This window comes from Cygnus atratus, chromosome 2 (assembly GCF_013377495.2).
Source record: "Cygnus atratus isolate AKBS03 ecotype Queensland, Australia chromosome 2, CAtr_DNAZoo_HiC_assembly, whole genome shotgun sequence".
NCBI lineage: Eukaryota > Metazoa > Chordata > Aves > Anseriformes > Anatidae > Cygnus > Cygnus atratus.
In genome coordinates, this window is record NC_066363.1 from 46,526,671 (window position 1) to 46,554,268 (window position 27,598).

At 49.5% G+C, this 27,598-nt stretch overlaps 1 protein-coding gene across 1 annotated transcript; it reads right to left on the reverse strand.

The window, feature by feature from the left end:
- Window positions 1-217: 217 nt before the first annotated feature.
- LIMD1 (LIM domain containing 1) lies at window positions 218-27,598 on the reverse strand. The gene is made up of 8 exons (XM_035549954.2): window positions 26,194-27,598; window positions 18,451-18,552; window positions 8,935-9,002; window positions 7,612-7,674; window positions 6,093-6,223; window positions 4,919-4,970; window positions 4,154-4,222; window positions 218-3,227 (listed from the first exon to the last, which is right to left on the reverse strand). Exons 1-8 carry the CDS (start codon window positions 27,347-27,349, stop codon window positions 3,090-3,092), a joined length of 1,779 nt encoding a protein of 592 aa, XP_035405847.1. The 5' UTR covers window positions 27,350-27,598; the 3' UTR covers window positions 218-3,089.

A 27,598-nucleotide genomic window follows, 5' to 3' on the forward strand; every position in this document is an offset into this window, starting at 1 on the left:
GGAGGAAAATCCTGGTTGTGCAGGTGCCTCTCCTCCCTTCCTCCCCCATGGAGCCACTTCCAGGCAGGCTGCAGGGACAGGGACAAGTGGGGGACACAACATCAACTCTGACAGCCACGGCTTCGGAGAGGAGGCAGGAGTAACACAGAGCTTAAATTAATTCAGATTCCCAAAGACAGAGGCGGTACACATTAAAACACATAGGTGAGCAAGGCAATGTGGTATATGCTTTAGCTTCAAAACCATCAACTCAGACACTCGATTTTCAACAACTTCACATTGTCATTTCCAGCTGTTGGTAAATACACAAAAGGAGAGCATTCACACTTAATAATTTATACAGGACCTCAAAACTGAAAGTAGGACAGCCTTCGTTTCCCCAGTGCTGAGGAGTACAGGGTGGCTGACAGGAGTAACAAGACACCATGCAAAAGCAGAGGCCGAACTTTCCACTGCTTCAAAGGAGGCTTCGGCAAGATAGCTCAGAGCAAACTGGCTGGTTGAGGCTTTCCACAAAGGAAAATGTTCTTATCTCCCCCTCCCCTTCTTTCCTGCTTATTTTGGGGTGTGGGGAAGGCTGCAAGAGTGAAACAGCAGTTTAAACCACTGCTTAAAAAGAAAAGAATCAGTCCTACTAGTGTTTTCAGATCTTCTCAAAAGGAAGGCCAGAAAATGTGCATCAGCAGATGCTCCAAAACCGAAGAGCGCTAGCCACGCAGTCGCTGGTCTCTCGGAGACAGTGCAGCACATCGAGACTGGTGTTTCGAGCTCACTTCCAGAAGCCCCTTCGATATCATACTGCCTTTGCTGCCAAGCAAGCTCAGTGAGGGGAACCGCCTGCCAAGGACTATCTGAATTATTCACCAGGAACATTCAGCTGGCGTTACTTCCCAACCCAGCACCTTTAGGCAGTCCCAAGATCACCGTCACATCCTTCGACTGCTCCTGGGCCGAGCCATGATGCAGGCGACAAGCAATACGTACCCATGGACGTCGCCTGCTGGGATGGGGGCACCGGGGAGCCTGCCCTTGTGTGTTTTATTGCATCCGACTCACGCTGCCTAGATATGGCACTGGTTATAATGGTTTGTGTCAGCCCCCATCCCTTTGCTATCCAGCATCTGGAGCCCCAATTTAAGGCTGTAGGGAGCTCATGCATTTGGGGTTAATTCTACCTCCTCTTCTCTGCATACTGCAATGGGACAGTCCCCACGGGCTTTCGGTCACCCCCTGAGGGGTTGCAAGATGGGCAAGGAAAAGGCAAGCTGCTGCTTCTTGGGTCGAAAGGGCCCAGGACGGCAGCCCCCTTTGTCCTGTGGTAGTGGTACTGAGCTGAAAAATGATTTTACCATTTGACCCTGAAAACAAGGTAAGTCAGGCCTTCTGGCCTGAAGAACTGCTTTCAGAATCAGAGGTACTGCTCTGAGAATTAGAGGTACTGCTCCAGCTGAGTACGTGACACAGTCTGACGACACAGTGTGAAGTTCAAGCATCCGTCTAGCTACATTTGTGCTACGGGAAAAGGTGTATGGTTGAACCACTGTGGGTTCTCAGGATGGGCTCATTTCTGGAGTCTCAGTGCCATTGCTCAGCTAATTTACTGTAGCTCACCAAAGAGACCTTCACCAATGTGATTTAGTCCTCTATCAATCAGAAATAAATTTACATTTCTAGCATGCACACAAGAGGATTTAACTAGTTTTCTACATAGTATTTGTTGGCAAGGGTAGCTGAGGCTCCCAATTGCATCTGAGACTTTAAATGAAAAGCTTTTTCTTAAACAAAAGCTTTGTACCTGTACGTGAGGGGCTGCACAGCACTCATACCTACAGAACATGCACTGCAGGTACACCTGTCACATAGGCAACACATATCGGGGGAGCAGACTTCTTTGACTATGAAGCAAGGGGATTCACAAAGAGAAACAATCTGCCTTTCTGCTTTCTCAACAGAACAGAAAATAAGGGCCCAACTGTCCAGCCCCTTGCTCGGATAAGCCGATATTATTCACGTGAGCAAATCTGTTTATACCAGTGGCTGGACAAATTTGAGTACAGGTTGAGGAGCTGGGCTCTAAATCCCTGTATAACAAAGCCTGCATAACAATCTTGAGTTTGTTCCCAGAACTCTAAATAAGCACCATTATGAAATGGCTTTGTGCTGGGTAAACACTACAGAAGGGAGTGGCCAGGCTGGGGCTGAGCTGTGGGGACAAACTGTGAAAACCTCAGGCAAATATTTGTACGCGGAGAACTTTTTTCCACAGTGAGCTCTGTAAGCAAGAATGAGAATGGATTTCCCTGGTGTCTACACTTCCAGCATCCCAACCTTTCCAAACATAATCTGCTATTCAGACTCTGACACAGCAGACTGGCCCCTGTGTATTGCAGCAACACGCAAGCAGCAGCCCAGGTCCCAAGTCACCATGGTATTTTAGTCCAGTTTGTTCCAGCTTCTTGTTCTGTTTGAAATGGGATGTCGATCTCCAGCTGCTAGCCAGCATGCCTGGGTTGATTTACAGCCAGACTTGATACCAGAGTTCAGGGAATTAACTGGAAGGTCTGAGCGCGCCATTTTGTGCAGACTCCATTCTTTTCCTAAAGAATTACTAAGAGAGAGAGTGTCTAAAAACTGGTATTAATAATTTGATGTCCTTCAGGGAATCTGATGAAACGTCCTTGTCAGGAAACACTTCCCAGGAACGTTCCCTGGAGGCAGGCAAGCCAGCCTGTGGCTTTTTAATTGTGCACGGCATGATCTGAGTTCATAGGCATGACAGCAAGTTGTGCTTTCTCTGAAGAGCCTTCCAAAACGAGCCAAAAGGAATCTCCAGAGAGCAGAAAAAGGCACGTAAGAGTAGACCAGTCAGCTTAGATAACATGCCACATTCTTGGTCAAGTAGACACAGTTTGATACAGCTGGAACTCACACGCATACAGGCTCTGAGAATCCAGCAAAAATCTCTCATATCCTTTTACAGGAAAACTGCCGATTGGAGAAAAACATGCACAGGAAATCAACTGAGGGTGGGGAGAGGGAGATCACGTAACGAGCCATCTGTACGGGCTTCCAGATGCCAGCCACGCTGGCTAGTAGTGATGCTGGTACACAGCTGCAGGGGTTGTGCCATTCTCTATGTGTTTCAGGTGACAGGAGTGACAAAGCAAATGTTCATCTAGAGGGTAACAGCGATGCCCATCTTCGTCGTTCAACTCCATCCCACAGTCCTGCAAAGAGAGGTCATACACATTTAATTAGAGCGTGTGTTAATATCCTAGTGTCAACTGGGGTCTGGCTTGCAGGAGGATGATGTTGTGACTAGGACAGCAGATACCTCGCCGGCAGCTCCTTCCTAATAAGTTCAATATTTGTCATGAGCAGGAAAGCATCTGGGCAGCCTTGCACAAGTTTGTCTTGAGTAGTTTTACTGTGTAAGCTTTATCTTATGGTGAGTTGAGTCCCCACATATTTTAAATGTGCTCATGTTTCCGCTCAGGTAGGATTCACCACTTTGCATTAGATTAATCGCTGTTGTACTAATGCAAAACTGACCTGCAGAGTCAGGGTTTCTTTCCACTGCATTACAAACACAACGATAGACGACATCTACATATTTAATTCACATTACGTAAGTATGAAGGCTCTCCGGAAAGCCCTGCATGAATGTTTAACAGCTCACATCTCTTGGGATTTTTTGGGCAGCCATATCTTCTCCTCACCCCTGACCACACATTCCTTTCTTTCGTAAGTGAAGGTAACTTACACCAGACAGGATCAGTCATCACCTCGGCATTTTTGAACAAGCTGACTTGGAAATCAGATACACTAATGTGATCTGGCACTCAAGGCTTCTGAAAAGCAGCAATAGAATCTTACTAATTCAACACATTTCCTCCATTAACAAGTAAACTGCGAAGTTTAAAAGTGCCAATTAGTTTCTTGCCCATAACTTTATAGATAGCAAATTAAATCACAATTGGGACTTTGGTCCTCAAACTGGAAATTTCTTAGCCATTGATATTAAGGATTACACAAAGCAAGGTTTGAATTGCTCATATACTGTCACTGGAAGGGAGAAGATCTGCTTCCATTTAAAAAATAATAATTATGAACACTATTAAGCACCCATTCCCCTAGAAAGCTGCTGACCTACCTCACAGTGGTAACATTCCACGTGGTAATCCTTGTCCATGGACACAACCCGAATGGTTTCATCAGACCCCTGTAAGCATTCAAGCAAATGAGAAATTACAGAGGATTACAGGATGATCAGACAAATGCACTCTGTGGATCGCTTCCTGCAACAATATAAATGTTGGACAAACGCATTTTGGCTGCTGGTTGGAAACCACAAATAAATCCTGCCACCTACAGTTATTTTTACACTAAAGCTTCATCATCAGTTCACTGCCAATATCCTCTAAAATGTAACATCACAAATGTAGAATTCTCTCTGTTTACTAGTCAGAGCTATCCCACAACACACACTGATGATTTGGTAGTTTCAATATATCACATTTCTCAGAACTTTAGCTTGTTTTTTGAGGAGACCCATCTCCTCAAAATATTAAAATGAGTTAGTCTCACAGGGGTCACATAAAAGCGAGCACACAAGCACTACCAGTGTTTATGTGAAGGAAAGGTATCCCTGAATGACACTAAAGGCAGTATAATCTCGGCAGGAGATTAATAAAGCAGCCTGGCCCAGAGGGAATAAGCTGCGTTATCAGGCAAAGGAAGGGTCACATTTCAAAGGCAGTGTACGAGCTTAGGTCAAAAGGCTGTGCTCTGGAGGAAGCAATTGTCTCTCCCCATCCACAGGGACACTCATTTCGACATGGGCTCAAGTGTGAAAAAGAGCAAGACCCGAGACACAACGCTCCCTCCCCAGAGGGGATAAGAAATAAAAAGCTCTCACCTCAGAGGGCAGAATGGGAAGTCCACATGCCGCACACTTTGGAGCTAAAACTCTGCAAAAGAAACAAGAAATTGAAGGCAAGTTATACATCAACATAAAAAGTGAGACCTGCTTGTTCTTGGTGATAAGACAAAAAGCTACAGCTGTAAACAATTTATCCACAGGAATGTTTTACATCCTAAGATCATAAATTAATTTTAGGATGGATTGTAAGTAATGCTTGGCACACATTGCTCAGTCAGGCAAAAAATAAAAATAAAAACACTGTAAAATTCTTGGCCATTATTAAGAGATTTGAAAGAGAGAATGAAGAGAAACTGAGCAGGACTGGCCCCAGAAAAACAAATTAAAAGAACTGGCTGCCTTGCACTGGGGCAGGAAATCTCAGAGAAAACACCAAAAGACAGTTCAACACACGGGACAAGGTTCATCAAGGGCCTACAACACAACAATAAATAAATGAAATTGCAGGGAAATGTGTGTCATTTCAGAATGACGGTGACACACGGAGGCGATTCTAATCTTAGCACAACACAGAACAATTCCAGGGACTGCTCGAGCAACAGTTACTGTCTGTCTGCTCAGAAAACAGGAGCATGGAGCAGAAGTTAGCCAAACAGGCACTCAAAACGTATGCTGCTCTAATGTCTAATGTTGTAACTACCAGCTAGGAGTGCAGCTCTTCTATTTTACTGTCCAAGTGACAAGTGATTTTTAAGTGGACTTACCAGTTTAATTTAAAGCTGGATAAAAAGTTTTCCTTTGCATGTTCAGTGGTGATGTCTAAAAGCGTTCTTTGAAAGTCAAACTCAGCCCTGCAGCTACACAAAAGCAACTCGCATTGATTTCTCAGTCTTCCTTCGGAGCAGACTGATTCCTTTCATCACTGAACACTTCATGAGCACTATTTCACACTTACCCTGTGAGACCACTAAACACTCTCTCTGCTTTGCAGAAAGGGCAGCTGAAGCCCAGAGGTTAAGTGACTTCCTCAAAGTTACATGGGAATTCGGTGGCAGGGCAAGAAGAGAGACATCAAGAACTTCTAGGGTCTAGTCCCACCCTCAAACTTCTAGTTTCTAATCCTGTATCTGTTTTACTAATCCTAATTAGCTGAAAAAATAAATTAAATGCTTGTTGATGGGATTATATCTGCTGTATATTTTGTCCTTACTTGTGGTAATCTCTGACACAGTAGATTTTGTTTTCAGTGTCTACAGTAAATGGCACACCATCCAGACACTCATTGCAGACCACACATCGGAAGCAACCTGGATGATATGATTTCCCTAGAGCCTGCAGGATCTGCAATAAACCAAGAGACAAGAAAAAAGTGTGTGAACAGGCAATAAAGGTGAAAATAATACACTCACAGCTTTGCATCAGACAATGCTGCATGCTCATCAGCAGTGTCATTTTTCAGGCACCTCTTCTAAAAAATGAGTTAACAGGAATAGAAAGGGCAGCTGGAATTGATACAGATCGCCTGGTTCAGGGAGCTGAATTATTAGCATGGGTAAGAAAATAATTTATGGAATCTCATTCAAGATATTTAGCATCACAAAGGATAAAAGCAACAGGACTTAAAGGAAAGAAAATAATTTCTGAAGCCAAAAGGTGGAGAATACTTAGCATAATCACAAAGCAATACATACCAGACCAACGAAAGGAAATATTTCTTTACGTTCTCCGTGAGAGGCTGAAACAATTACTATTGCTAGGTTTTAATAACACTTCAGATTTCTAGGAGCTTTGTTCTCACTAGTCTGGCCTTCTACTTAACATAGATTATGGAAACTGTGTTGAACTCAACAGCTGAAATTCACCTTCTATACAAAACAACTTTTCCGATTTTAATGCTTTCCAATGTAAGTGGGCAAGCAAAGATAATTAACGACAAGCATTAGAAAACCTTGGGAGGAGTGCTGTGAACTAATCACCTAGAAAGTCCTCATTTCTTTGTCACGGCCATAGTTTTACACCACCAGCACCATGATCATGAATTTTTCTCCCTCCAGATCACCCACAACCAAATAGTGCCTGGTGCTGGCTGAAGGCCAGCTGACCCCTTGAGACGTCATCCCCTCTGCGCAAATCCTGAACGGATAGCAACATGTCGTAAGCTAAGGAGAAATTCCTGCTTCAGCAGGATGTCCACACATCTGCTGAACGTTTTTCAAGGACCTGGATGGATCTGAACTGGTTCACACACTCTGGGTCAAACTGACTCCCCAGCAATGTCAGTCCTGTGCCTTCTAGCACACACACAAAGCTGCGACAAGGCAGCAGCTTCATCCTCACGGTACATGGGAACCCACAGCTTGACTCTAGGAAAAACAGGCTCGGCGCCCCACAGCAAGGGAACACTGCAGAGCCACTGCCCTTTTGCACAGGATTACACAAACACTGTCCAGGGAAGCCCAAAAAGGGATGAAAGAGCTGAAGGCTCCACTTTTCTACTTGCACTGAAAACAGGATGAGCAAAGTCTCTGTACCACACACAGCAGGGTGCCAGCTTCACATCCTTGCAAAAAAACAACAAAAGGCTTAGTGGATTTTCTTTCTGCTACCAATCTCACACTAGGCAGACTAGCAGATGATAACAACAGTACCGGATATGAGAATGTTTTGCTTTTGATGCATTCTTCTAAAACGCCGTGGGATTTTTTTTTCCTAAAGCAATTATCACTTACCATGTCCATTATCAAATGGCCACAAATGAAACACCTGTCAGCTGACTGCTGGAAACCAGAATACTGCAAGGACAAAAAAGAATTGGCTTAACATTTCACAAGGCTAGTAGAGCATAAGCAACAGCGTTATTTGGCGCTATTAAGCTTTTGGCGTTATTTGCTTGGCCACTTTCTGTACTTCTTACACAAACTAAACCCTCCACTGTTGTTCTTTTTTTTTTATTTTTTAGTATTTGAAACTGTGGATGGGGTCATGGAGAATATTCTATAGACATGAGACATTTGGTGTTCAGAAGAAGTACAAGTTCCTGTAACTTTCAAGTCCTAAATTTAAAGTTAATTTAGTATATGAGTAAATACCATAATGCAGATGCAAATAAGGCACTTATTCGTAAGGCTTACTTCCTTATTTGACCATGTGAGTCTACGATCCAGGAACTTACTTGTGTTTATCACAAATTCATATCACAACAGCTGCCAAATTCTACCTTTGTTTACACTGTTCTATGCCTACTGAAGATTGTCTGAGGTTGGTGGTGGTGTCCCAGCTCTTGCTTGCAATTGTGTTTTGCCCTGAACATCTTTTTTTTTTTTTTTTTTCTGCTGTTGCTATGATCTAATGGCAAGGAACTGACTGTCATGCACGCAACACACACCTCAGGCACAACACATCATCTAACTAAAGTTTCAATCCTGTCTAAATGGTGGAAATGCAAATGGTGGAAACATGGAACACTTCAGATGCATTTGACCAATGTTTCCATTTTCAGCCTGTGTAGAATATCCTGGTGAGAGCAAAGAAGACTAATCTGTTTCTCTTTGACAGAAATCACTAATCTTCTCCAGTAAGTAGGCGAATATGACTTTTTCAAGTCTCAGTGAAGGCTTAATCTATGAGGGCTTGGGGGACTTACAGCTTTTTGCATTTTCTGTAGCATCAGGGTAGTGATGCTTATCTCTACCACTGAAGGAGAGGACTGTGGAGTTGCTTCATGCTCAGATACATTCAGACAAAACCCACAGAGGGTAAAGATAGCCATTAAGATGCCCAAGCAGAAATGGTTCATTGGAAAAGAAAATTCCCTCCTTCGTTCTTCTGTAGCCATTCACCTGCCTCTTGTCTCCAGAAATGGCAACAGAGACACTTTGAAGGAGCCATCACAAGAGGCTACGGCTTTGACTGTGGGTTCTGAACCCTGAAACTGTGGCCACTAGAGCTGTGTGAAATGCAGGCAAAGCTGCCAGGGAGAAAGGCTGTGCATCTCCCATGGAGGCTGAGATGCGACAGCTCTGTGGGAGCACAAGGGTCAGCTGTGCGCTTACCAGGAAATCTTCTTCACAGAACACCTTTCCATTGACAAAATAGAAGGCTTTTCCTCTCAGCTTTCGACCTAAGGAAAAAAAATAACACAGGGAGAAGAGAAAGGTCAGCAAAAAGCAGGGAGAAAATATGAACAAAAACCAAGTGCTGAACAGCAGTAACAGGGAAATGATCGGCAGCAAAGGCATCAGAGCAGGGCAGCCACGAGCTGGAGAAGAGCATCCACCTCCAGCATAGGTCCTGCTGGCCTCCAGCCCCACTGACTCCGCTTTTCCCTTCACTGGCAGCCGCTGGCGAGTGCTGGTCACTGGATACTGACAGCAGCCCCAAGCTCCAGGCAGGAGGAAGGAGGTTCACAACACGGACACGCTTCTCTCTGCTCCCCACCAACACGCTCATTACTGCAGCTGCCAACTAAAGTCTGAACGTTCAACTGTATGTAAGAAAAGCATTTTTTTTAAACCAAATGTCCTCATGGAGACATGAAGATGAAGTTTTCCAAGAAAGGACTCCACATATGGGTAAGATTTGTATTTACTACAGCTTTAGTGTTTATGCCTCGCATTCAGTCTGTATTCGGTTCCACATAACTATGGCAACACCCGCTCATGCTGCTGCTCTCCTAAAGGGGGACCTGGAGAAAAAAGGCTAGGCTTTGCTTCTTTGTAAAAAGCTGCTTCTACCTCTTTGCAGCCCCCTTCCCCTGTTGGGGCAGGGGTTTGACACACAGACACGCAGACCAATGCTGGAGCAGCTCCACTTGTTCTGCTCGGCGAAGGGCCCCCAGGCACATGCCCAGAGGCAGGACCTGGGGCAGGGCTGGTGACAGGGACTTGCCAGGCACCTGCAGAAGGAGCCGAGCCACCGGGGCCCAGACAGGTCCCACTTGATATGCTGCACGTGGCAAAAATCATTAAAAATACTGTAATTTGATTCTTGGTCTATAAATGCGGAAGACACCAGGTCTGGAGCTCACCTCTCAGTGCTTTCTGGCACACCGCTGTTTGGCAGCCTTTGACGAATAATCACGCTGTCTGCAAAGGATTAAGAAGAGGAGGATGCCAAGAGAAGCCACTTCAGTAAACTAAACTCTTTACTGTTTGCTGGCTACGCCAGAGGGCACTCTCAGGCTGGGAAACAACTCGCGGTGCTACGCGGGACATGGGAGGCTCCAGCGCAGCCCAAAAGCTTTGCACTGAGCCCAGCTGGGCGTCCACTGGATGCCACAGGGGCCCTAAACATACCACTCCGGCACACTCATCATCGTTTCCTACTAATCTCTGCTGGAGACCACTGTGTTACCCGGAGGCGAGAGATGTCTGAAATGCAGCCTCGCTAAACCGCAGTGGTCGGTTTAGAAAAGAGAAAGAGAAATGCTTCACTTTGGTTTTAGAGCACATGGTAACGTGGGCTCTGCTGATTTCCCCGAGTGCCTTTCTACCTGTATGCAACGTCTCCTTAAAGCCAAGCTGGCAGTGGTGAGGAAAAAACATGCACGGGGCCACACAACGTGGACATTTCTTTGGACATCGGCCCTGGCTGGTGCAGGAGCAGTGCCTGTCCCAGCAGAGGGGGTGACGCTGGGATCGCTGCCACCTTGCCATTCCTCCACGGTGACTAAAAAGCCTTTACCGGGCTTTCTGCACCCGGTATATTTTTAACCCCGTGACATTAGCAGGTGCAGACTGATGGCAACAGACCTTCAGGGAAGCCACCACAGCCAGTGCGCTGGCTCCTGCTGGAAACTAATTCAGCAAAGGAATAAACCCTTTTATAAAGGATTTTTAACTTGGCTGTTGGTTTTACGTGGGCCGATGAAGAAGGGGTGCTAACACCAAGAACACTTTAAGGAAAGAAGGGAAGGATGATTTAATCACTTTCTTTAGGGACCAGGTGAACATTTTGACTTATTTTTAGCTCCTCTCCACAACTGTCTTTTCTTTAAGCCCCTGGCAGAAACCCAAAAGGAAATTTGCCAAAAAAGTGAGCACCGCGTGGCAATGGCCAATGTCCCCAGGCTCCTCCAGCAACGTGAACGTGCGTGGGACCGTGCCTGACATCAAACATGTCCCCCTCAATAGTGACACTTCTGACTGTGGGCCTGCAGGGGCTTGGCACAGGCCGTGCTCCAGCACAGTTGGGCTGTCGTAATTTCACAGTGAGAAAGTGTATCAGGAACTTAAGCGGCATCTACAGAACCACAGATTGATGATTACTGCGTTTAAATATGCATCACTTCAAATATGCATCACAATGACTACAGGGACAATGTCCTTTGATAAACCCAGGAATATTAACACATGGCTTGCCACTTTCAGGATCACTTGCTCTAATACATGTGTTCAACTGCCATCTCCTCACTATTTCACTTTCAATTCACCCTCAATTTAGCTCATCTCTCATCTGAAAAGACAATTATAATTCTCTGGCATTTTAATCCTTTTGTCTTCACTTATCGTTACAAGATTTCACGCCCCCTTCCCTGACAGGAAGTTTGGGCTGCGTGCTTTTACATAGTGCTCATTCCCAGCACATCTGCCTGATCTACCCAGCTGTGGGGCCTTCAGAATGGCCTCACGGTCATTTAAGCACCAATTTCAGAATATTTCAAGCTTAGTCACTGGTGCCTTCGTGCTAAGATGAACACTACTTGCTCAGCAGCTGATCACAAGCACACCACCGGGCCGCACTGCCAGGCCACTGGTGCTTTTGTGCATCATTTTCTCGGCTGGCAGCTCGCTCCCTCTGAAGGTTACACACAGAGGTTTACCAGGGACTTGGAGTGGCTCAGGGAGGATGCTGAGAGATCCGTCATTGGCTTGCTGGGGAGCTGGAACAAGCTTTCTCTTTTGAAGTTGCTTTTCCATTATTTGCTAAAAGGGCAATGGAGGCCACAAACCCATGTTCAAAGACCAGAGACCGCTCTCGGTGCATGTAGTGGTACAGGGCCATGTCCAGATCCCAGGGCTCGGTGGGGATGCACCAAGGACCTTACTTCTCTTATCTGGGAGCTCCCTGTGGTATCTGCACAGAGCTGGGCAGGACTCCCTGCAGACTGGCAGCTGCTCCTGGAGTCCTTTTCATGCTGCCAGCCCTGAGCCTCTGTCATTACAAAAATCAGCCCTCCTCACAGTGTCACAGCTATGAGATACATGTGGGCACGTGATTACCAGAGGCAGGTGAAAGACAGAAGGGTTTCAGTTTCTGGATGCAGCCTCCTGACACACTGCTTGGGCAGCCGGCTGGAAATACCAGCCTTCTAGGTGCTCCGGATCAAAATGAGCTCCTCCTCCATCCTGGATAGCTCTGGCTGCATTCCCATTTTTCATTTCCCCCAGGTAAAGCTGGGAAGGTTGAGATGGAAGAACCCACCCAGGTCCGTGTGCATCCTGTAGCACCACAACAGCAGCACGTGGTGCCCAGAGACCTCAGCTGCCTAACCCAGCACGGAAGTCCCTGCTGCCCATCGAGCACAAGATCTACCAGTCCCCAGCTGGCACATGCTTTTTTGGGGCCTTCTGTGGATACTGACTTTGCTGACATGCAGGATGGTGTCCCATTGTGTGTGGCAGACCAGGCAGAGCATCAGAGAGCTCTCATTAATTTCTGGTATCTGTCCCATTTCTGTTGGCCACCATTAGAGATAGATGCAGCAGCGAATCTGACACAAATGTCAGTATTTCCTGTCCGCTCTGAAACTGGGGCTGTGAGAAAGGGTCACTTAGGCGCCTGCACATACTCCAGATGAGGTCTACTCAGCTGAGATCAACAGGCAGATAACCCAGTTCAGATCAAAGGCTTGGTGAAACTGTGGGCAGGATGCGATCTCTCTTAGAAGAAACTGCACTGAGACAGCAGCCCCATTACCAGTCTCTCTCTCTCAGCTACATCAGCTGGATTGTAAAATTGCAAAACACCCTCTATGCTATCAGAAAACACTTGAGATAGTAAAAACAAAACTCAGAGAAAAGAAATCTGAGGCCTGAAAGCTGAAAGCATGCTCTGGCACACACAGCAAAAGGTTAGCCACCACTAACGGCAAAGCAACCGCAGGTGAAGGCAGAAATGGCTCTTCAAAGGGAAACTCTGCAAAACCACAGCAAGCCACGTAGCTGAGCAACACCTCTTCATTGCTAGTGGCAAACCCAGCAGCTCACAGACTGATACACTCACCCTGGGACAAGCAGCGTTATGACCTCAGACTCCCTGCCTCAGTATCGGCCGCTCTCTGCTCCAGGGACAGCTGCTGTGCTCACCAAAATGCACCGAACCAGGCGGTGCTCAGAGCTGTCCTTCCACCCCATCATCACCAAAATCCTCAAACATGCCGAGGAAGAGGGAGCTGGGGCAGCTTCTGCCTCCTGAGCAGTGTCCCGTGTGAGATGCAGCCGGGACCTCTTAAAATCACAGAGCAGCCCAAGTTGGAAGAGACCTCAAAAGATCATTAGGTACAACCTTCCATGGGAAAAGGAAGCCTAGATGAGGTATCTAGTACCTTGTTCAACCGCATCTACATCTTCACAGCACGATTAATCTTATGCCTCTTCTTAACAAAAAGCAGTATTTTGAAGATTACTTTGAAAAACAGAAATGCCAGAAAGACTAGAAATATAGTCCATTAAAGGACTGAGCTCTTTTTCCTCATTTTGTCCTTACAACTTCAGACCCTCAGCCAACAACTGACACAAACCACCAGGCTTACTCATAAAGCCCTGACTGCTTCTGCCACGTGTGAGCTGGACGTGTACCCTTCCAGTAGGGATATCTACTGAGGACATCTGCACCATGCCAAAACCCTTCAGCTCAGACCTGAAAGCGGTATTGCCATGCGACCAGGCCAGGAGAGGAACAGGAGAGAAGCCTACCATGGAAGCTGCCCTGAAGTTCCTCATGTACAGCGAGCACTTGTGACAGACAGTGGGGATTTCTCACCAGCGAGCTGAGATCCTGAAGACAAAAAGTCAGTGAGCACAAAGCAGCAATTTAGAGTGGAGCGGGAACATGCACTGATGCCTGTCCTTCTCCCAAACGGTCTGTAAAGCCAGGCATGTCCGCATCTTTGCTGAGATTACTTTTGCTAAAAAACGTATCATTTAGTGCGCAGCCTCTTGCATGGTCATTTTACTGAAGGGATGCTGAGGAAGGCTTCCTGGCAACACTTAACTGTCCCCACTTTGTAGATCTGCACATCTCTCACGTGTCGATCAGTGCAGTGGTTTTACATTCAGAGCCTGCGTGAGCCAGTTACCAGCACTGGAACAGCTTTTGCACCTGAAGATAATGGTACGTATGCACATGCTGAGGGTGAACCCCCTAGACAAGGTTGTCTGCCTGTCTGCCTGGGGTTAGGCTGCACTTGCTTGTAGCGTTATTTACTGGTCCCAATAAAAACCATGGCCTGGTTGTTCCAGGAATTATACACCAGTACAGGGCATGCTTATACAAGGTAATGAGCCCAAGGATACCAAGAGCAGCACAGCTCTAAGTACCTGTGTGTTATAATCACTGCAGCACGACTAATTAGCTCAAGCAGAGGGCTACGCTCACAGTTAAACTGCTCGATACCTTAGCTACCTCGTTTAGTAAATGACCCTTGATACCTTTAAACACAACTACATTGTGAAATATATTTAAAAAAAGATCCCCACAGGGTAGCCGGAGACAGCCAGCTTGTGCTATTTCAAACTCTGCCACTGGGACAGCCGCCTGTTACCCTTACACAGACATCAGCATTAATCTGAGATTATAAAAAAAAAGTCATGCAGACATGTCAAAGGTCGACTCCTGTAATCTGGCGAATGTGCAAGACTTCCACCTCTTTGTAATAAGGGGTCACAATCTGGTCCTCGCGTGGGTCCTTCTGCTGAAGTTTTATGTCAAACCACCTTGCAATCAGTTCTTTCTTTCTGACTTCCGTCCTCGCCTACTGGTTTCCTTCATAGTCATCTCTGACACTTCCCTTGCACTTTTTTAGCTTTCAGGTTTCCTCCGAGGACCAAGTGGCGCGAGTACAAGACCCATATGCTCTCGAGTGTGCTGGCAGCAGGGCTAGAGGTCTGTTTTCCAGTCTGCCCGAGTCCTAGAGAGAAATGCTAAAACAGCACAACAGGTTAAAGCGATGCTATCTAATTAAATATGTATCACTTGTAAGGCCAGATACTGGCCTGCACTGGTTAAATAACAGATGTCAACATCTGGAAATACCTGTGGGTTTTGGCATTCTAAGGAGGTTTGGCTAGTGATTACACAGAGACGTGAAAGGTTAATGTGTAACAAACCATTGGATAAGAAAAAAGGTTTGTCTAACAAGCAGAGAAAAAAAAACAAAGAAGATGTAAGCAGACACCTTAAGCTCGCAGAAAATAGCTGTATGACTTTCGAGGACTTTTTTTGAACCTACTTTCATGGCCTTTGTGTAAGGCAGAAATTATTTATTACTGAAGAAGCAAAAAGAGCCCGCATTTTTTCCTCCCTTTCTCCCCTCTCCAGAAAGCTACCCTGTTTGTGTGTCTGCCCTGTAACAAACAACAAGATAAACGAGACATTTATGCCAAAGTAATCACTCTAAATCTGTTGTTTTGACCTCTAAGCTAAATTTTCTGCATTACATGCCAGTGGCTCAGATAATACAGAACATTTTTTTCCTGACAACTGAACCCTGTAACGAATGCATAGCTCTGCTCGACCAATTGCTCTCCCCTACCATTCATCTCTGAACATAGGATGTAGGGACATAAGGGGTGTAGGAAATTCGGCACCATGAGGTATCAGCCCCCCCACCCCTTCAGACCCTCTCAGCTTTCTGTATCTGGGAAGCCAGCGCACCATTTGGACACGAATCCAACCATGAACAAAATTAGAAATCCTTACTAAAATGAAAACAGCAAGACAGCGGATATAAATATCTGGAGGACAATATGCTTTACCTTAATAGGTAATTTTGTGCTATTTATTGGAGGGGAGATATTCAGCGTTCTACCAGAGCACGGATTTTAGGGTTGAAATCATGAGCAACCTTGACTTCTCAAAGACAGTGTGCTCTGGATGCTGTCCAAGATGAACTTCACTTGACCTTAAAAGCACAGCCTCACCACTTACTTTTCAGATAGAAAGCAGAGTTTCCACATATGCTGCTCAAGATGTTCTTTGCAGCTAGACAGGCGATACTGTCCAGAGAAGCATGTATTTTTCTGGCAGTTAAAACAAATCCCAACATATTTACCACGGCGGTACCGTGGTGCAGACCACAGAAAGCCTGCAAAGAGGTGCATGCTGGGGACAGACTTGCAGGCACTTCATCCACAGTGGAAATTGTCTCAGCCTGTGAAAGGGGGTTACGTTACGCTCTCATTTATGCTCATGGAGTGGTGTGCCACCAGTTTTGCAGAAGTGCACCTTCTGTGTTAAGCCAGCCTCACTGAGAGTCACTCATCGAGAGGTTACTGGGAGTGGAAGCGGGCCGGTGCCAAGGCTGAACCACAGCAACAGCATTTACTGCTGGCTGCGTAGAGCCTCTCTCTCCACTCAAACGTAGCTAGGAAGACTCGCAAGAGATGCTAGCAGGTGAATACAGCCGTCCAAGCAACAAGTGAACAAGAGGACTAATCACCGCCAGGCGGCAGCGAGCGCTGAGGCCGGAAAGAGGAGAACAGTGCTCGCAGAAGCGTGTAGCATTTGAAGTACATTTCCTTTTCTCTTTTACCAACAAATCGCCTGGGAGCAGGGAGGGAAGGGGAGAAGTCATTTCCTTGATCTGCATACTATGGGCCTTTTTGTTATTGTTTGCCTGCCAGTGGCTGGACTGGGAAGGAAAGAAGCGAACACATCCCTGAAGGCACAACGCGCTTTTGGTGAACAACCTGAAGGCTGGACACTCAGTGGATTTCTGGAAGTCTGCTTCTCTCTGGTTTTTGGACATTAGTGAAGAAGGTTTTTTGTTCCACAACGTTCACATGAGAAAAGTATTTCTGTCCATCCCCTGTAGCGGACAACCACTGCTGCCTGAAAGGACATGTAAAAGGGTTCACTTTGACCACTGGTCAAATGCAGGCTTTTTCTCTCGTAGGGCTATCCTGTATTTTCTGCAGTGTATTTCTGAAGCACCAGTTGCACAGCTATAATTTTAGAAATTAAGACAGCTTGAACCTGCTGCTGGATTATTTTTGACAGGAGCTCTGCAGGGAAGGGCAGTTCGGAGGCTGCCTGGACAGAGAGGGAGAAAGGTCCCTGAAGCAAAGCCCCGGCTGCAGCCAGGGATCCTCTCTGCAGGAGAAGATTTCAAATTAGCTTAGAAGAGAGGACAAAAGAGCAAGCTGCAGGCTTCTGAGCCTTTAGGAAGCTGCCATCCTGTGCAAACACCCCTCTTTCTTTTCAGTTTTCCTGTCTTCAGCCAGATGACGGTGCAGTGCTCCACTGCAAACCTAGGTGAGGCCACGCGGTTGGTGCCGGGCAGCTGGGGAACCAGCAGAGATCAAGGTTCAGCTGCTATTAAAAAGCACACACATCTTTCTATATTTATTCCTACTTTATAGCTCCAAAAAAAACACTAGCCTTTACAGTCCTGATGAGTTTACAACTCTAAATACACCACAGGAAAAACAAAACAAAACAAAAAACTGTAAAAGTTCATCTCGGAAAACCAAACTGATACATGCAAAAGCACCAGATGGATTATTATTATTTTTACTGCCGCCGCATATGTAGCTACATTCCTAAAAATATGCTACTAGCTCCGGGGCTAGGCATAACAAAACAGAAAAACCACCGCCTCGCAAACACAGCCGCGATCTGAAACCGAGAGGCCTGGTTTCTGGGCCCAGCCCCATCGCGGGCTTCCTCGAAAAGCCCCCCGGGGAGAATTGGCACATCGCGGGGCTCGCCAGGCTGAGACCACGAGCACAGCACCCAGCTGGGAGCGAGGAGACGGGCTGTGGTCTCAGGGCACAGCGCTGTTTTGCTGTCTGTGCAGTTTACAAACTCCTCTCCAAGGCCAGGGATGCTCAAGGCTGGCTCCCCGCTTGGGATGGTGGATGATAACGTTGGGAGCCTACTGCTACCCGCGTCCTGCCAGCAGCGGGCTGCAAGGTGTCAGACGCAGCAGCTCGCCTTTGGATTCGCAGGCGGGAAGGCAGAAGGGCTTTAAGGTCTGCCTGGACACGTGGGAAAACCTAAATCCCAGTTAAGGCATGCTTACTGCCGCTTGGAAACAAAGCGCTCGTGTAAATAAGAAAATGTGGCTATAACTGAGAGACAAAGGAATGAAAATAACCTCCCCCCCACCAGAAAGCAGAAGGCAGGCACAATCCCGAGTATCTTTTCTACATGCCTTGCGAGAATCTATTCAAAAACAAACAGCCAGCAGCACCACAAAGGCACACAGCTGCAGCAGCCTCCAGCTGGCAGACAAATGAACAACCGCATCCTTCTTTGTTTTTTCCCCTTAAACCAGAAAAACATTAAGCCAGAGGAATTTGTCAGAGGGCAGAGCTCGAGCGGGCGCTGGGCGAGGGGTTACTTACTGCAGGCCCCGCAGGTGAAGCAGCCGTCGTGGTAGAGGTTGCCCATGGCCTGGCAAGCCTGGTTTGCTCCGTACACCCCTTTGCTGCACTTCACGCAGGTTCCTGCAAGAGACGGAGGGCAAGAGAGGTCAGAAGCAGGGTTTGGGAGCCCGGCTGGCTGACGTAGGGACGGGCGGGCCTGCCACGAGTGTTATTGCACCTGCAGTTTGGCACCGCTGCTCAGCTCAGGGACGGGCAGCGAGTTGCAGCCACACCACGTAGGCGACACGGGTGTCACGTAACCCGGGGAATGCTGCTAACGGTGGCCACTATGATCATCCAGGCTGCACAGCTAAGGCCTTTTGCACAAAATAAACTGCACAGCAGGCACAAAGCCCTCTCTCTGCTCTGCAGCAACCCCGTGTTTGGGACTCCACCTCCGGGACTCTCCCTCCAGCAAGACGTCCTCTGACTCAAAGCTCCTCGCAGCACGGATCGTCCACAACGTCTCGCTCCTACATGTCCGACGCGAGGGACAGCCTCATCCTACTGGAGATCCTTAGTCACGCTGTGGTTAGCAAAACCTCACTGCTTTTGGGGTACCGCAAGCTCCGGAGTCATTGGAAAGGGCTCGTCAGAGCTGGGAAGAGAACCAACACACGCAGGAAAGCACTGAAAAGTAACTCCCCGTCCTGGCAGCACGGTGCTGGCAGCCCCAGTTTGGTTGGGGATCTCTTCCCGTGGTGGAGAGCTGCGACCGCCAGCTCGCATGTACAGGGATAAAAACGCTCAAGAAGCCTTTGCAGTAGCTCACATTTGCTGAAGAGCAGACAGTTCATGTTCCCAGACAGGCTTTGTGCACTGCACCGCTGTCACTTGAGCTGCTCCAAACCCCGCTGCGCCCAGAGCCCGAGCCCACACCGACAAAACCCCCAGGGAGGCTGCAGGGAGTAAGGAGTTGCTCTGCTTTGTCCAAATCAGACCTCAGCTGAAAGCCTGGCTTGGCTGCAGGCCCGCCCCAGCGCCCGCACCGGCACCATGTTTGTAAAACTCGCTGGTTCTTCTCGGACCAAGCAGATTTATCTCAGTTATTTACCGAAACAAGCATTTTAAGAAAACAAATGGGATCGGGAATGAAAGATGAGATGAATCACACAGGCACTACCAAAACTAAAAAATAAAATGAGACAAGATAAGAAAAATTTGGCTTTTCACATGCCTGTGCTCTGTCCCAAACATGCACAATCTGCTCTAGCCCAACTCGTTGTGCAATCGCCCAGCACAAAGCAAAGGGCTAGCTCCCAAAATTCCCCCCCGACTACAACAATGTGGAGCGGAGAGCAGAAAAACTGCAGGTTTTGCAGCTTAAAAACCTTCTTCCCATGATATTCACAAGGCTTTCCAGAGCAACGACGCCCTCCTTGTGCTGGAAGCGCCTGCATTTTTCCCTCCTCCGTGTCAACGAAGGCTGCTCCAGAAATCGTCCTGCGTGCTCTCCTTCCACCTCTGCGGAGAGCAGTGGGCACCGAACTTGCACCAGCAGCCACAAGCTGCCTGGCCTCGTGGTGCTGCAGAGCATGGGCACTGCCCTGTGGTCCCCAGGGGTCCGGCCACATCCGCCACCATACCTCCTCTGCTGCCCCGTGCCCCTCTCTGCCCCTCTGTGCTCTCCTTCGCCTCCTGCTCAACCCTCCCGTCCACTTATTCCAATATTTAGGCCCCCTAAAAGAGGGGGAAATAAAGGCAATGAATGTAAGGGCTTGTAAAATAAGTTGGTGATGCTGCCTGCGAAAAATATAACACGTTAAATTAATTACTCCGCTGTGTAATAACCAACCACACTATAAATATTTATAGATGTCCTACGGCAAGGTTGACAGCTGAATAATGGCACTATGGCAGGGCTGTGTATAGTTTGTTACACTTCTACTTGTACCCGCTACTTCTTAAAAGCCAATTAAATGCCGGTAGCAATTGGAATTACAGAAGCCAGCCTTTGCATCTTCCAAGTACAATACTCTGCAGTATTTTTAGCGACGTCCTTTGGGGGAAAAGAGGCAATTCTTAGTACTTTTTCCCCTTTGCTTCTTTCTGCTGCCACGGCTCGCTCCCTGCTGCCGGGACGGCCCCGTTCCTCCAGCTCCAGCTCTGGTTAGGTGAGGAGGGGGCACGCAGCCCACTGCCCACAGACCGGTGGCTACTGAGCTCTGCAGCCCACACCCGGCCCCATGCCATGGCAGACCCCTGCCCCTGCCCTGCTCCAACCCAGCTCCGACCGACCGCAGCAGCTCCGGGTGGTTTTCTTGGCGTAGGGCAATTTCTAGTAAAAAACATCATCAGGCCTTATTAGGCGTTATTAGGGTGTAATTTTTTTTTTTCTCTCCTGCAGCAAGAGGACGCTGAGCCCGAGGAACCGCGGACGCGCAGCGCCAGTGAATTCACACTCGAGCGCACCGGCAGAATGGCAGCCAGAGCCGGGAAGGGCGAGGGATGCGAACTGCTGACTTCAGTCCAATTTCTGCTGGTAGGGCAGCTCGGCCCCGGGGCAACAAAGAAACCTCTGTTCCCTGCCGCGTGACGCAGCGGCAGGCGACGGAGGAGCCTTGGGGCGCAGCGGGGACCGAGGATGGGCTGGGGGGGCTGTGTCCCCGTGCCCACCATGCTTGATGCCCACCACCACCAGCGAGCAGCTGCCAAACCCGCCAGGCCCAGCAGGCCAGGAGCGCTGCTATTCCATTCTGACCATATCCCGCTCCTTGCTAAAAACTCACGGCAAAGACCGGCGAACGACAGCATTTTCCGTGGCGGGTGGCTGTGATTTATTTCCTCGTACCAGGCACCGTCTGTCTACACACCAAGAATGCCGCGGGGTTGGTTTCATCCCCCTCTTCTCAGCAGTGTCCAGGACAGCCAAGCCTTCCTGCATGTCTTCCTGGTCAGGTCTCCCACAAACACCAGTGAAGTCTGGAGGGCCAAATGTGATGGCGTGCTGCGTCAGTGGGAGCAACAGGTGAATGTCCTGGTGCATCAGTCCTGGGTTAGAGGCACCCAGTGGCAGGAGAGTCTGGGCATGCATCTGCACACGCAGCTCATCCAGGAATGGCTCAGAAGAGCAAGTCCGTCCTACTCCTTTTGCTTACACGTTTCCCCGACCAGTTTGATTCTTCTCCATCAGAGGCAACTGTTTGTTTATTTTTGCAATTAAATTCCCCACGGTTTGGCAAGCTCTCGACCCCTCCTCACAGGAGGCTGGATTTGTGCTGAAGGACACCCGCTTGCATTTGGGAGAAGCCTCAGAGCCTGCATGTAAACACCTCCGGTATCATCTTTCCTGTCTGCCCAGGCATGCACACAGCTAATCCAGAAACGCGCCCTGCTGCCTTCGGGCTCCAAACCAGCTTTTCTCTTACCTTGCTCCCATTTTACGCTCCAACAGGGAGGACACTCATGAAACGTTTCAGTGTTTCTCACCCCCCTCTTGAAGACCCACCGATTTGTTCTGTAAGAACCAACTCCTCGACGCATGCGCACACTTTTCAAAGACCATCCACTGAAAAGGAGTCCACCATGCCACATCCATCATGATGCTCTCAGTTCTGCTGCTTTTACCCCCGATGCCAGCTCCCTGTGCCTCACCTTACCAAGTCATTTGTATGTTCAGCGTGACAGGGACATGGCCCTCCCACATACCACGTGCCTTGGTACACTGCTATCCAATACTAAGCAATCACCTGTCCCAAAGTGCTGAGTTCAAGGAAATCCGGATTCCTGTGAGAAACTGAGTGCTTGGAAAACTTGGAAGCCTGACCTCACTCATCACTCGGCATCGCCACCCGTATCAACCCCGCGCCACCACTCGAAGTAGCAAAGGACAGGTACTTCCTGCCTGAAGAATCACAAAGCTGGAAAATGCAATTTTTCTGTGCTGTTATTTGCATGCCCTGTTGTTGAACCCCAGCTTCGCTGCATTGCACACTGTCACACATGCAGTGCCAGTGAAAAATAAAATCAAATTCCTGCCAGTGACAAGTACCTTACAGTGATGTAAGAGATGGTGCTGACTCCAGCACAAAATGAATGAGGCTCCTCATTACTTTCAGTCCCCACAGCGACAGTGTCCTGGCTGAAAGACCTATTGATCCTCTGTCTGAACTCCTTCCTTTTTCTCTCCTTCTGGTGCAGACTTTCTCATAACAAACCCAGCTGATCTTCCAAGAGGAGGGGAGGGGAAGCACGCACCCCTCTGAAGAAGCACATCCCAGACAGACACTTACCTGCTTGGTTCCTTGCTGCGAGATGAGCTTGGTGACCTGCACACAAGCAATAATCTGTGCGCTGAGGTCCTTCCAGCCTTCCTTGCTCCAGCATGACTCCCCTCTTCCTGCCTCCCCCTTCTCTTCGCTGCAGACGTGGGTTGCGCTGTTCTCCCAGCAGCAGGCAGGGAGCAATGTGCCCGCCAGTGCCCAGTGGTAACAATACTGTTATCATCACCCACACATAAAACAAACCTCGGGAAAACACTCATTTTAACCTGAAACTCTCCACTCCGCAGCCCTGAAGTTACCCTTGTTGCCTCTGACACATGCTGGGGCACTGCTGTCAGCAGCGTTCGGTGAAGTCTGCAGGTGAGGACAGCCTTAGGGTTAAATGATTTGTGCTTCCTGCAGTGATAAAATGCAAATTTCACCACGTGTAAGACTTCAAAAGAGTGCCACCGGCCTTCGGGCTGATTATACCCATCCATACGTGCTGGGGTTCCAGGTCTCCACCGGGTTTCAAAGACTGGGTGACAGCTCTGCTTCTGCGGAGCGCAAAAGAAATCTGTTGGCTTCACCAGATCTTCTCTGCCGTTTTGCTGGGAAGCATCCTGCTATTCTGCAAAACAAGATGCCTGGGCCCTCCTAAAATACCTGCAGCATATCAGCTCTGCGGAAGGAAGGAAGTCGGAACTTAACACCTCACAGATATTTCTAGTAAGAAAGCCATTTACGAACATTGTTTAGAAACGCTCTTGGTAACTTTGTAGATGGTCTATCAGATCGAGATTTCCATCTAGCTATATGAAATAAACACTGGTAAAAACGTGATGCTACACCTTACACCTCCACAAGCATCCCTCCGTGCCTGCAGATCGCGGAACTGTTCTGAACCCCAGGGTCTGCTAAAACAAGTGGTAAAACCTGGGCTGCGCTCCCGCACCAGGCTCCCTCCGCTCAGTGACCCTCGCCCCATGCTACACTACCAGGACAGACGGACCTGTCTTGCAAAAGCCTCCTTGTTAACAAAAGCAGCACCCAAAGTCAGCAGAGCTGAAAGCGTGTGAGACAAATCAGTTTGGCCATCTGCACTTCTATCCTGGTTTCATTCCCTGGCTCTGACGGCAAAGCTGCTGCCTTAGTCTTCGCTGTCACAGGGGAAAGTCTGTGACAAAACAAACTGTTGATCCTCTTTATCACTATAACACAAAAATACTCATTTTCCATCCTAAAGTTTGCTAAGTTGAGGGTGTGCAAACACAGATTCGAAACACCATGTCCTTTATTATTCCAAAGGAAATAGGACATCTGTGAAAAAATGAAAATAAAAGCAAGAAAGAAAGGAAGAAAGGGCAGAGAGTTAAAATACCTCCGCACCAGCCCTTGCCCTCCCTGGCCGTCCTCAGGGCAGGGCTGGTGAGCCCTCCTCTGCAGAGCTGAGGCTCCACAAAGCTTTACGTCTTCCTCTGCTACACTCACATCTTCTCATTTCTCACTCTCCTGCTCCTTCCCTTCCCCTCTCTCACACACCATGCGCCGGTGCAAAGCCTCCTGCCAGGAACACATCAAAACACCTTGCTGGGAAGTAGGCAGCTCTGCTCCTTCCCCTCCCCAGGCCTCAGCGGGATCACCAGCACGACCTGCCGTGTTGCCAGCATTACTACTCCCTCATTACAGATTTCCTGTGAGATAAAAGCCTTCCCCTGGCGCTACCACCTATTTCGTGACAAAAATGTAAAAATAAATCTAGCCTCCAACTACATCCGTCTGCTTTCTCACCTCATTTCCATGCATGTTGTATAGTAGGTACGACCTCGCTGCTTTACTGGCAACCAGTAAACCTTCACATTTTTGCACATCGTCTCCCACAAGGTTTCTCTTCCAGCCCATGCCCACGATCAGCTCCTTTCCAGCAGTGCTCAGCACTCCTGAGGTAGGGTCCTGAGCTCAGCCAAGCGGCACGCTCCCCGCACGGCACGTAGAGCACCCGAGCACATCTCCAGGATAAAGCGATCCAAGTAAAGCAACTTGGCAGATCACTTTTCTGCCAGAGAATAGAAACATATCTGCCCTGCCACAAAGCTAAATTCGATCTCGAATATTAAGATAAACAATCGCAGCAAAGCCCTCTGCAGGCGAGTACCAGCACTCGATGCCAAGAAACACATTTTATTATACAATTTGCAACTAAACACTTTGCGGTCCCTTCAGCTATGTCCACGAAGCTTGGCGCCAAGTCCACGTGTAACGTGGCTCCTGTACGCGCAGAGCACCACCGATCCACCCTGCTCGCAGCGGGAAGGGGGCACGAGGACTGCTGGCTGAGTCGCACACGGTTCCTCTGCACCAGGCTGCAGCGTCTGATCTGTTCCTGCTTCTGCTTTTGTGACCGTGGATCTAAAATGGTGAGGGAAACACAAACTAGAGCCGCTCCTGTCACTCGTTACGTTAGCAGCAGCACTCTCGGTGGTTCCAGCAAAAGCAACACCAGGTCTCCTTTTCCTAAAGAGACAAAGGGCTGAACTCTCTCCTCTGCTGTTAAATCACAAAGAGCAGCAGGGAGAAAGGAAACGCTGGCTTCTCCTGTGACTTTTTGCCATCCTGTGGTACTAAATCAGTTTGGTAGTACGTTTATATTCTCGTGCTGATATCCATGGGTGTAAGCAGTCTCTTCCCATTGCAAAGCACATACATGAACCTCTGGTGGTGGTCTGCACTACCTGTGGACCTGACATTTCGGTCTGCAAGTCGCCTGTTTTTCTAAAATATCTGCGATCCAATGAATTGGTTTGAAAGCCAACAGGGACTGACACCTGGGGGCATGGGAAATCCTGGTGACTTTGGGAAGCCACCAACCTTCCCAGCCCTAAGCATCTTCTCTCCATGAGATCCCACAGGCGTGCACAGCCAGCTCCTTCAAATCCCACTCCAGCTGCAGCTCCCTCGCAGGTTGCACAGCCCAGGGCCACCGCAGCCTCTCCATGAAACCACACGTGGGGATCTTTTGGGGTGAGCACCACCGAGCACAGAGCCTCCTCCAGGCTCAGCTGCCTCCATAGCCTCCTCAGGGCTCAGCTGCCTTCTCCAGTCCCGCAGGGCACGCAGGTGTGACGCCGTCCCACTCTTCAGCAGGCTACCTTGCCATCCAAATGTGCTTTGAGCACATGGAGAATCGTAAATGCTGTGAAGAAAAGCAACTCCCGGGCAGCAATGATGGTCACTTCAAAAGACACTGCTCCAGCTTGTGCTCAGCACTGTCCTCCCCAAAGCTGCTTCCCTACCTGTGCTTAAAATTTAAGGATTAAGAAAAAAGCTTCGTAGGAAGAAGAGCTTCCAGTACCTGTGATAAATAACGATTACATAAAAAAGAATGGGAACAACAGAAAAAGTACAACCCAACAGAATTAACCGTGAAACACAACCCCGAAGGTGTGAACGCTGCAAACACCCACCAATGAACCACCGTCACACTGACTCACGGACTACGTCCTTCTGCAGCTATACTTACCGAAGTAGTCGGCCTTAGGCCGAGCGTCCATCTCCTGCTCCAGGCGCTGGGTGAGCGCTTCCAGCTTCAGCTCAGCCGCAGATGGCCCCTGCTCCTGCTGCGGAAGGAGGGTCTGGCAGGGCAACTTGACTTTGGCTGCACCGGAGCCCTCCTGGTGCCCGCCATCAGGATGGAGACTGCTGATGCTCTCCTTGAAAGGCGGTTTCGGCGCATCAGAAGTCAATGGCCCCTGCGCCGCTGCTGGGTGCGAGGAGCCCAGCTCGGGGCCACCGTTGGGCCGGTGGTTGTGGCCGTGGGCCACGAAGTGGCCGGCGGGGCTGGGGTGGGCGCCAGCTTGCTGATAGTCCACGCCGGGAGCGGAGCTGGATGGAAAGGCCCGCGGGCTGCCCTGGTACCACAGCTGGCCACCATCTGCAGCCGGCCCATCCACACCGGCCCTTGGACCGCAGGGCTCGGCGAGGGCTGAAAACCCCGTGGCAGGCTGTGCCATGGGAGCCGAAAAAGAGGAGGACCGGTGCTGCGGCATGGTCGCTGGCACGCCATCCTCGCGCCCAACCGAGGGTGCCGGGGCGCTGCGCACGTGCGAGAAGGATGAGGACCTCTGCCCGGCCGGCTTCGGCTCCCGGCCCCAGCCGCCCCGCCGGCCCTCGCCGCCGTTCTCCTGGGGGTCTCCGCGGGGCTCCGCTTCCCAGCCCCGCCGCCCCGCCTGGCCCCCCGGGGCGCCGCAGTCCCCCGCCGTGGGTGCAGGGAAGGCCCTGCAGGCGCCCGGCCGGCTGCAGCCGGGACCCTCGGCCACCATTTGGGGCTGGGGTCCGGTGGCAGAGGCCAGGGGTGGCTTGGCACCGCCGCCGCCCCCCGGCTGGGCACCCCGGGGTGCCAACAGGCTGGACCGTGGCTGTGGGGTGCCCAAGCCGGCCCCGCCGTTGAGCGAGGCGGCGGCGGCTGCCATCAGCATCTCCTCCTGCTGCTGCTGCTGCTGCTGCTGGAGGTGGATCTTGGCCATTTTGGTGGCGAAGACCCGCCGGGTCTCCTCGAACTCGGGGTTGTTGCCGGCCGCTCTGTCCACCCGAAAGAGCCCGTCCTTGGAGGCCTCGTACATGTTGAGGTCCTCGATGAACTTGCTGGCCTCCAGGCCCAGGTCGTCGTACTTGTCCATCTCGCCCCGCGCTCTGCCCCGGGGCCGGCCCGGCAGAAGTTTGGGTTTTGTCTTCCCTTTCTTTTTTTCTTTTTCCCCCTCTTCCCGCGGAGCTGCCGCCGGGGAGGAGGCACCGCAGCACCGCCGGCACCGCGGGGCCGGGGCCGCCCGCTCCGAGCCGGGTCCGGGTCCGGGGCTCTCGGTGGCGGCGGGGCCGGGGCCGTGCCCCCGCTGCCTCCCGGTCCCTGCCGGTCCCTGCCGGTCCCTGCC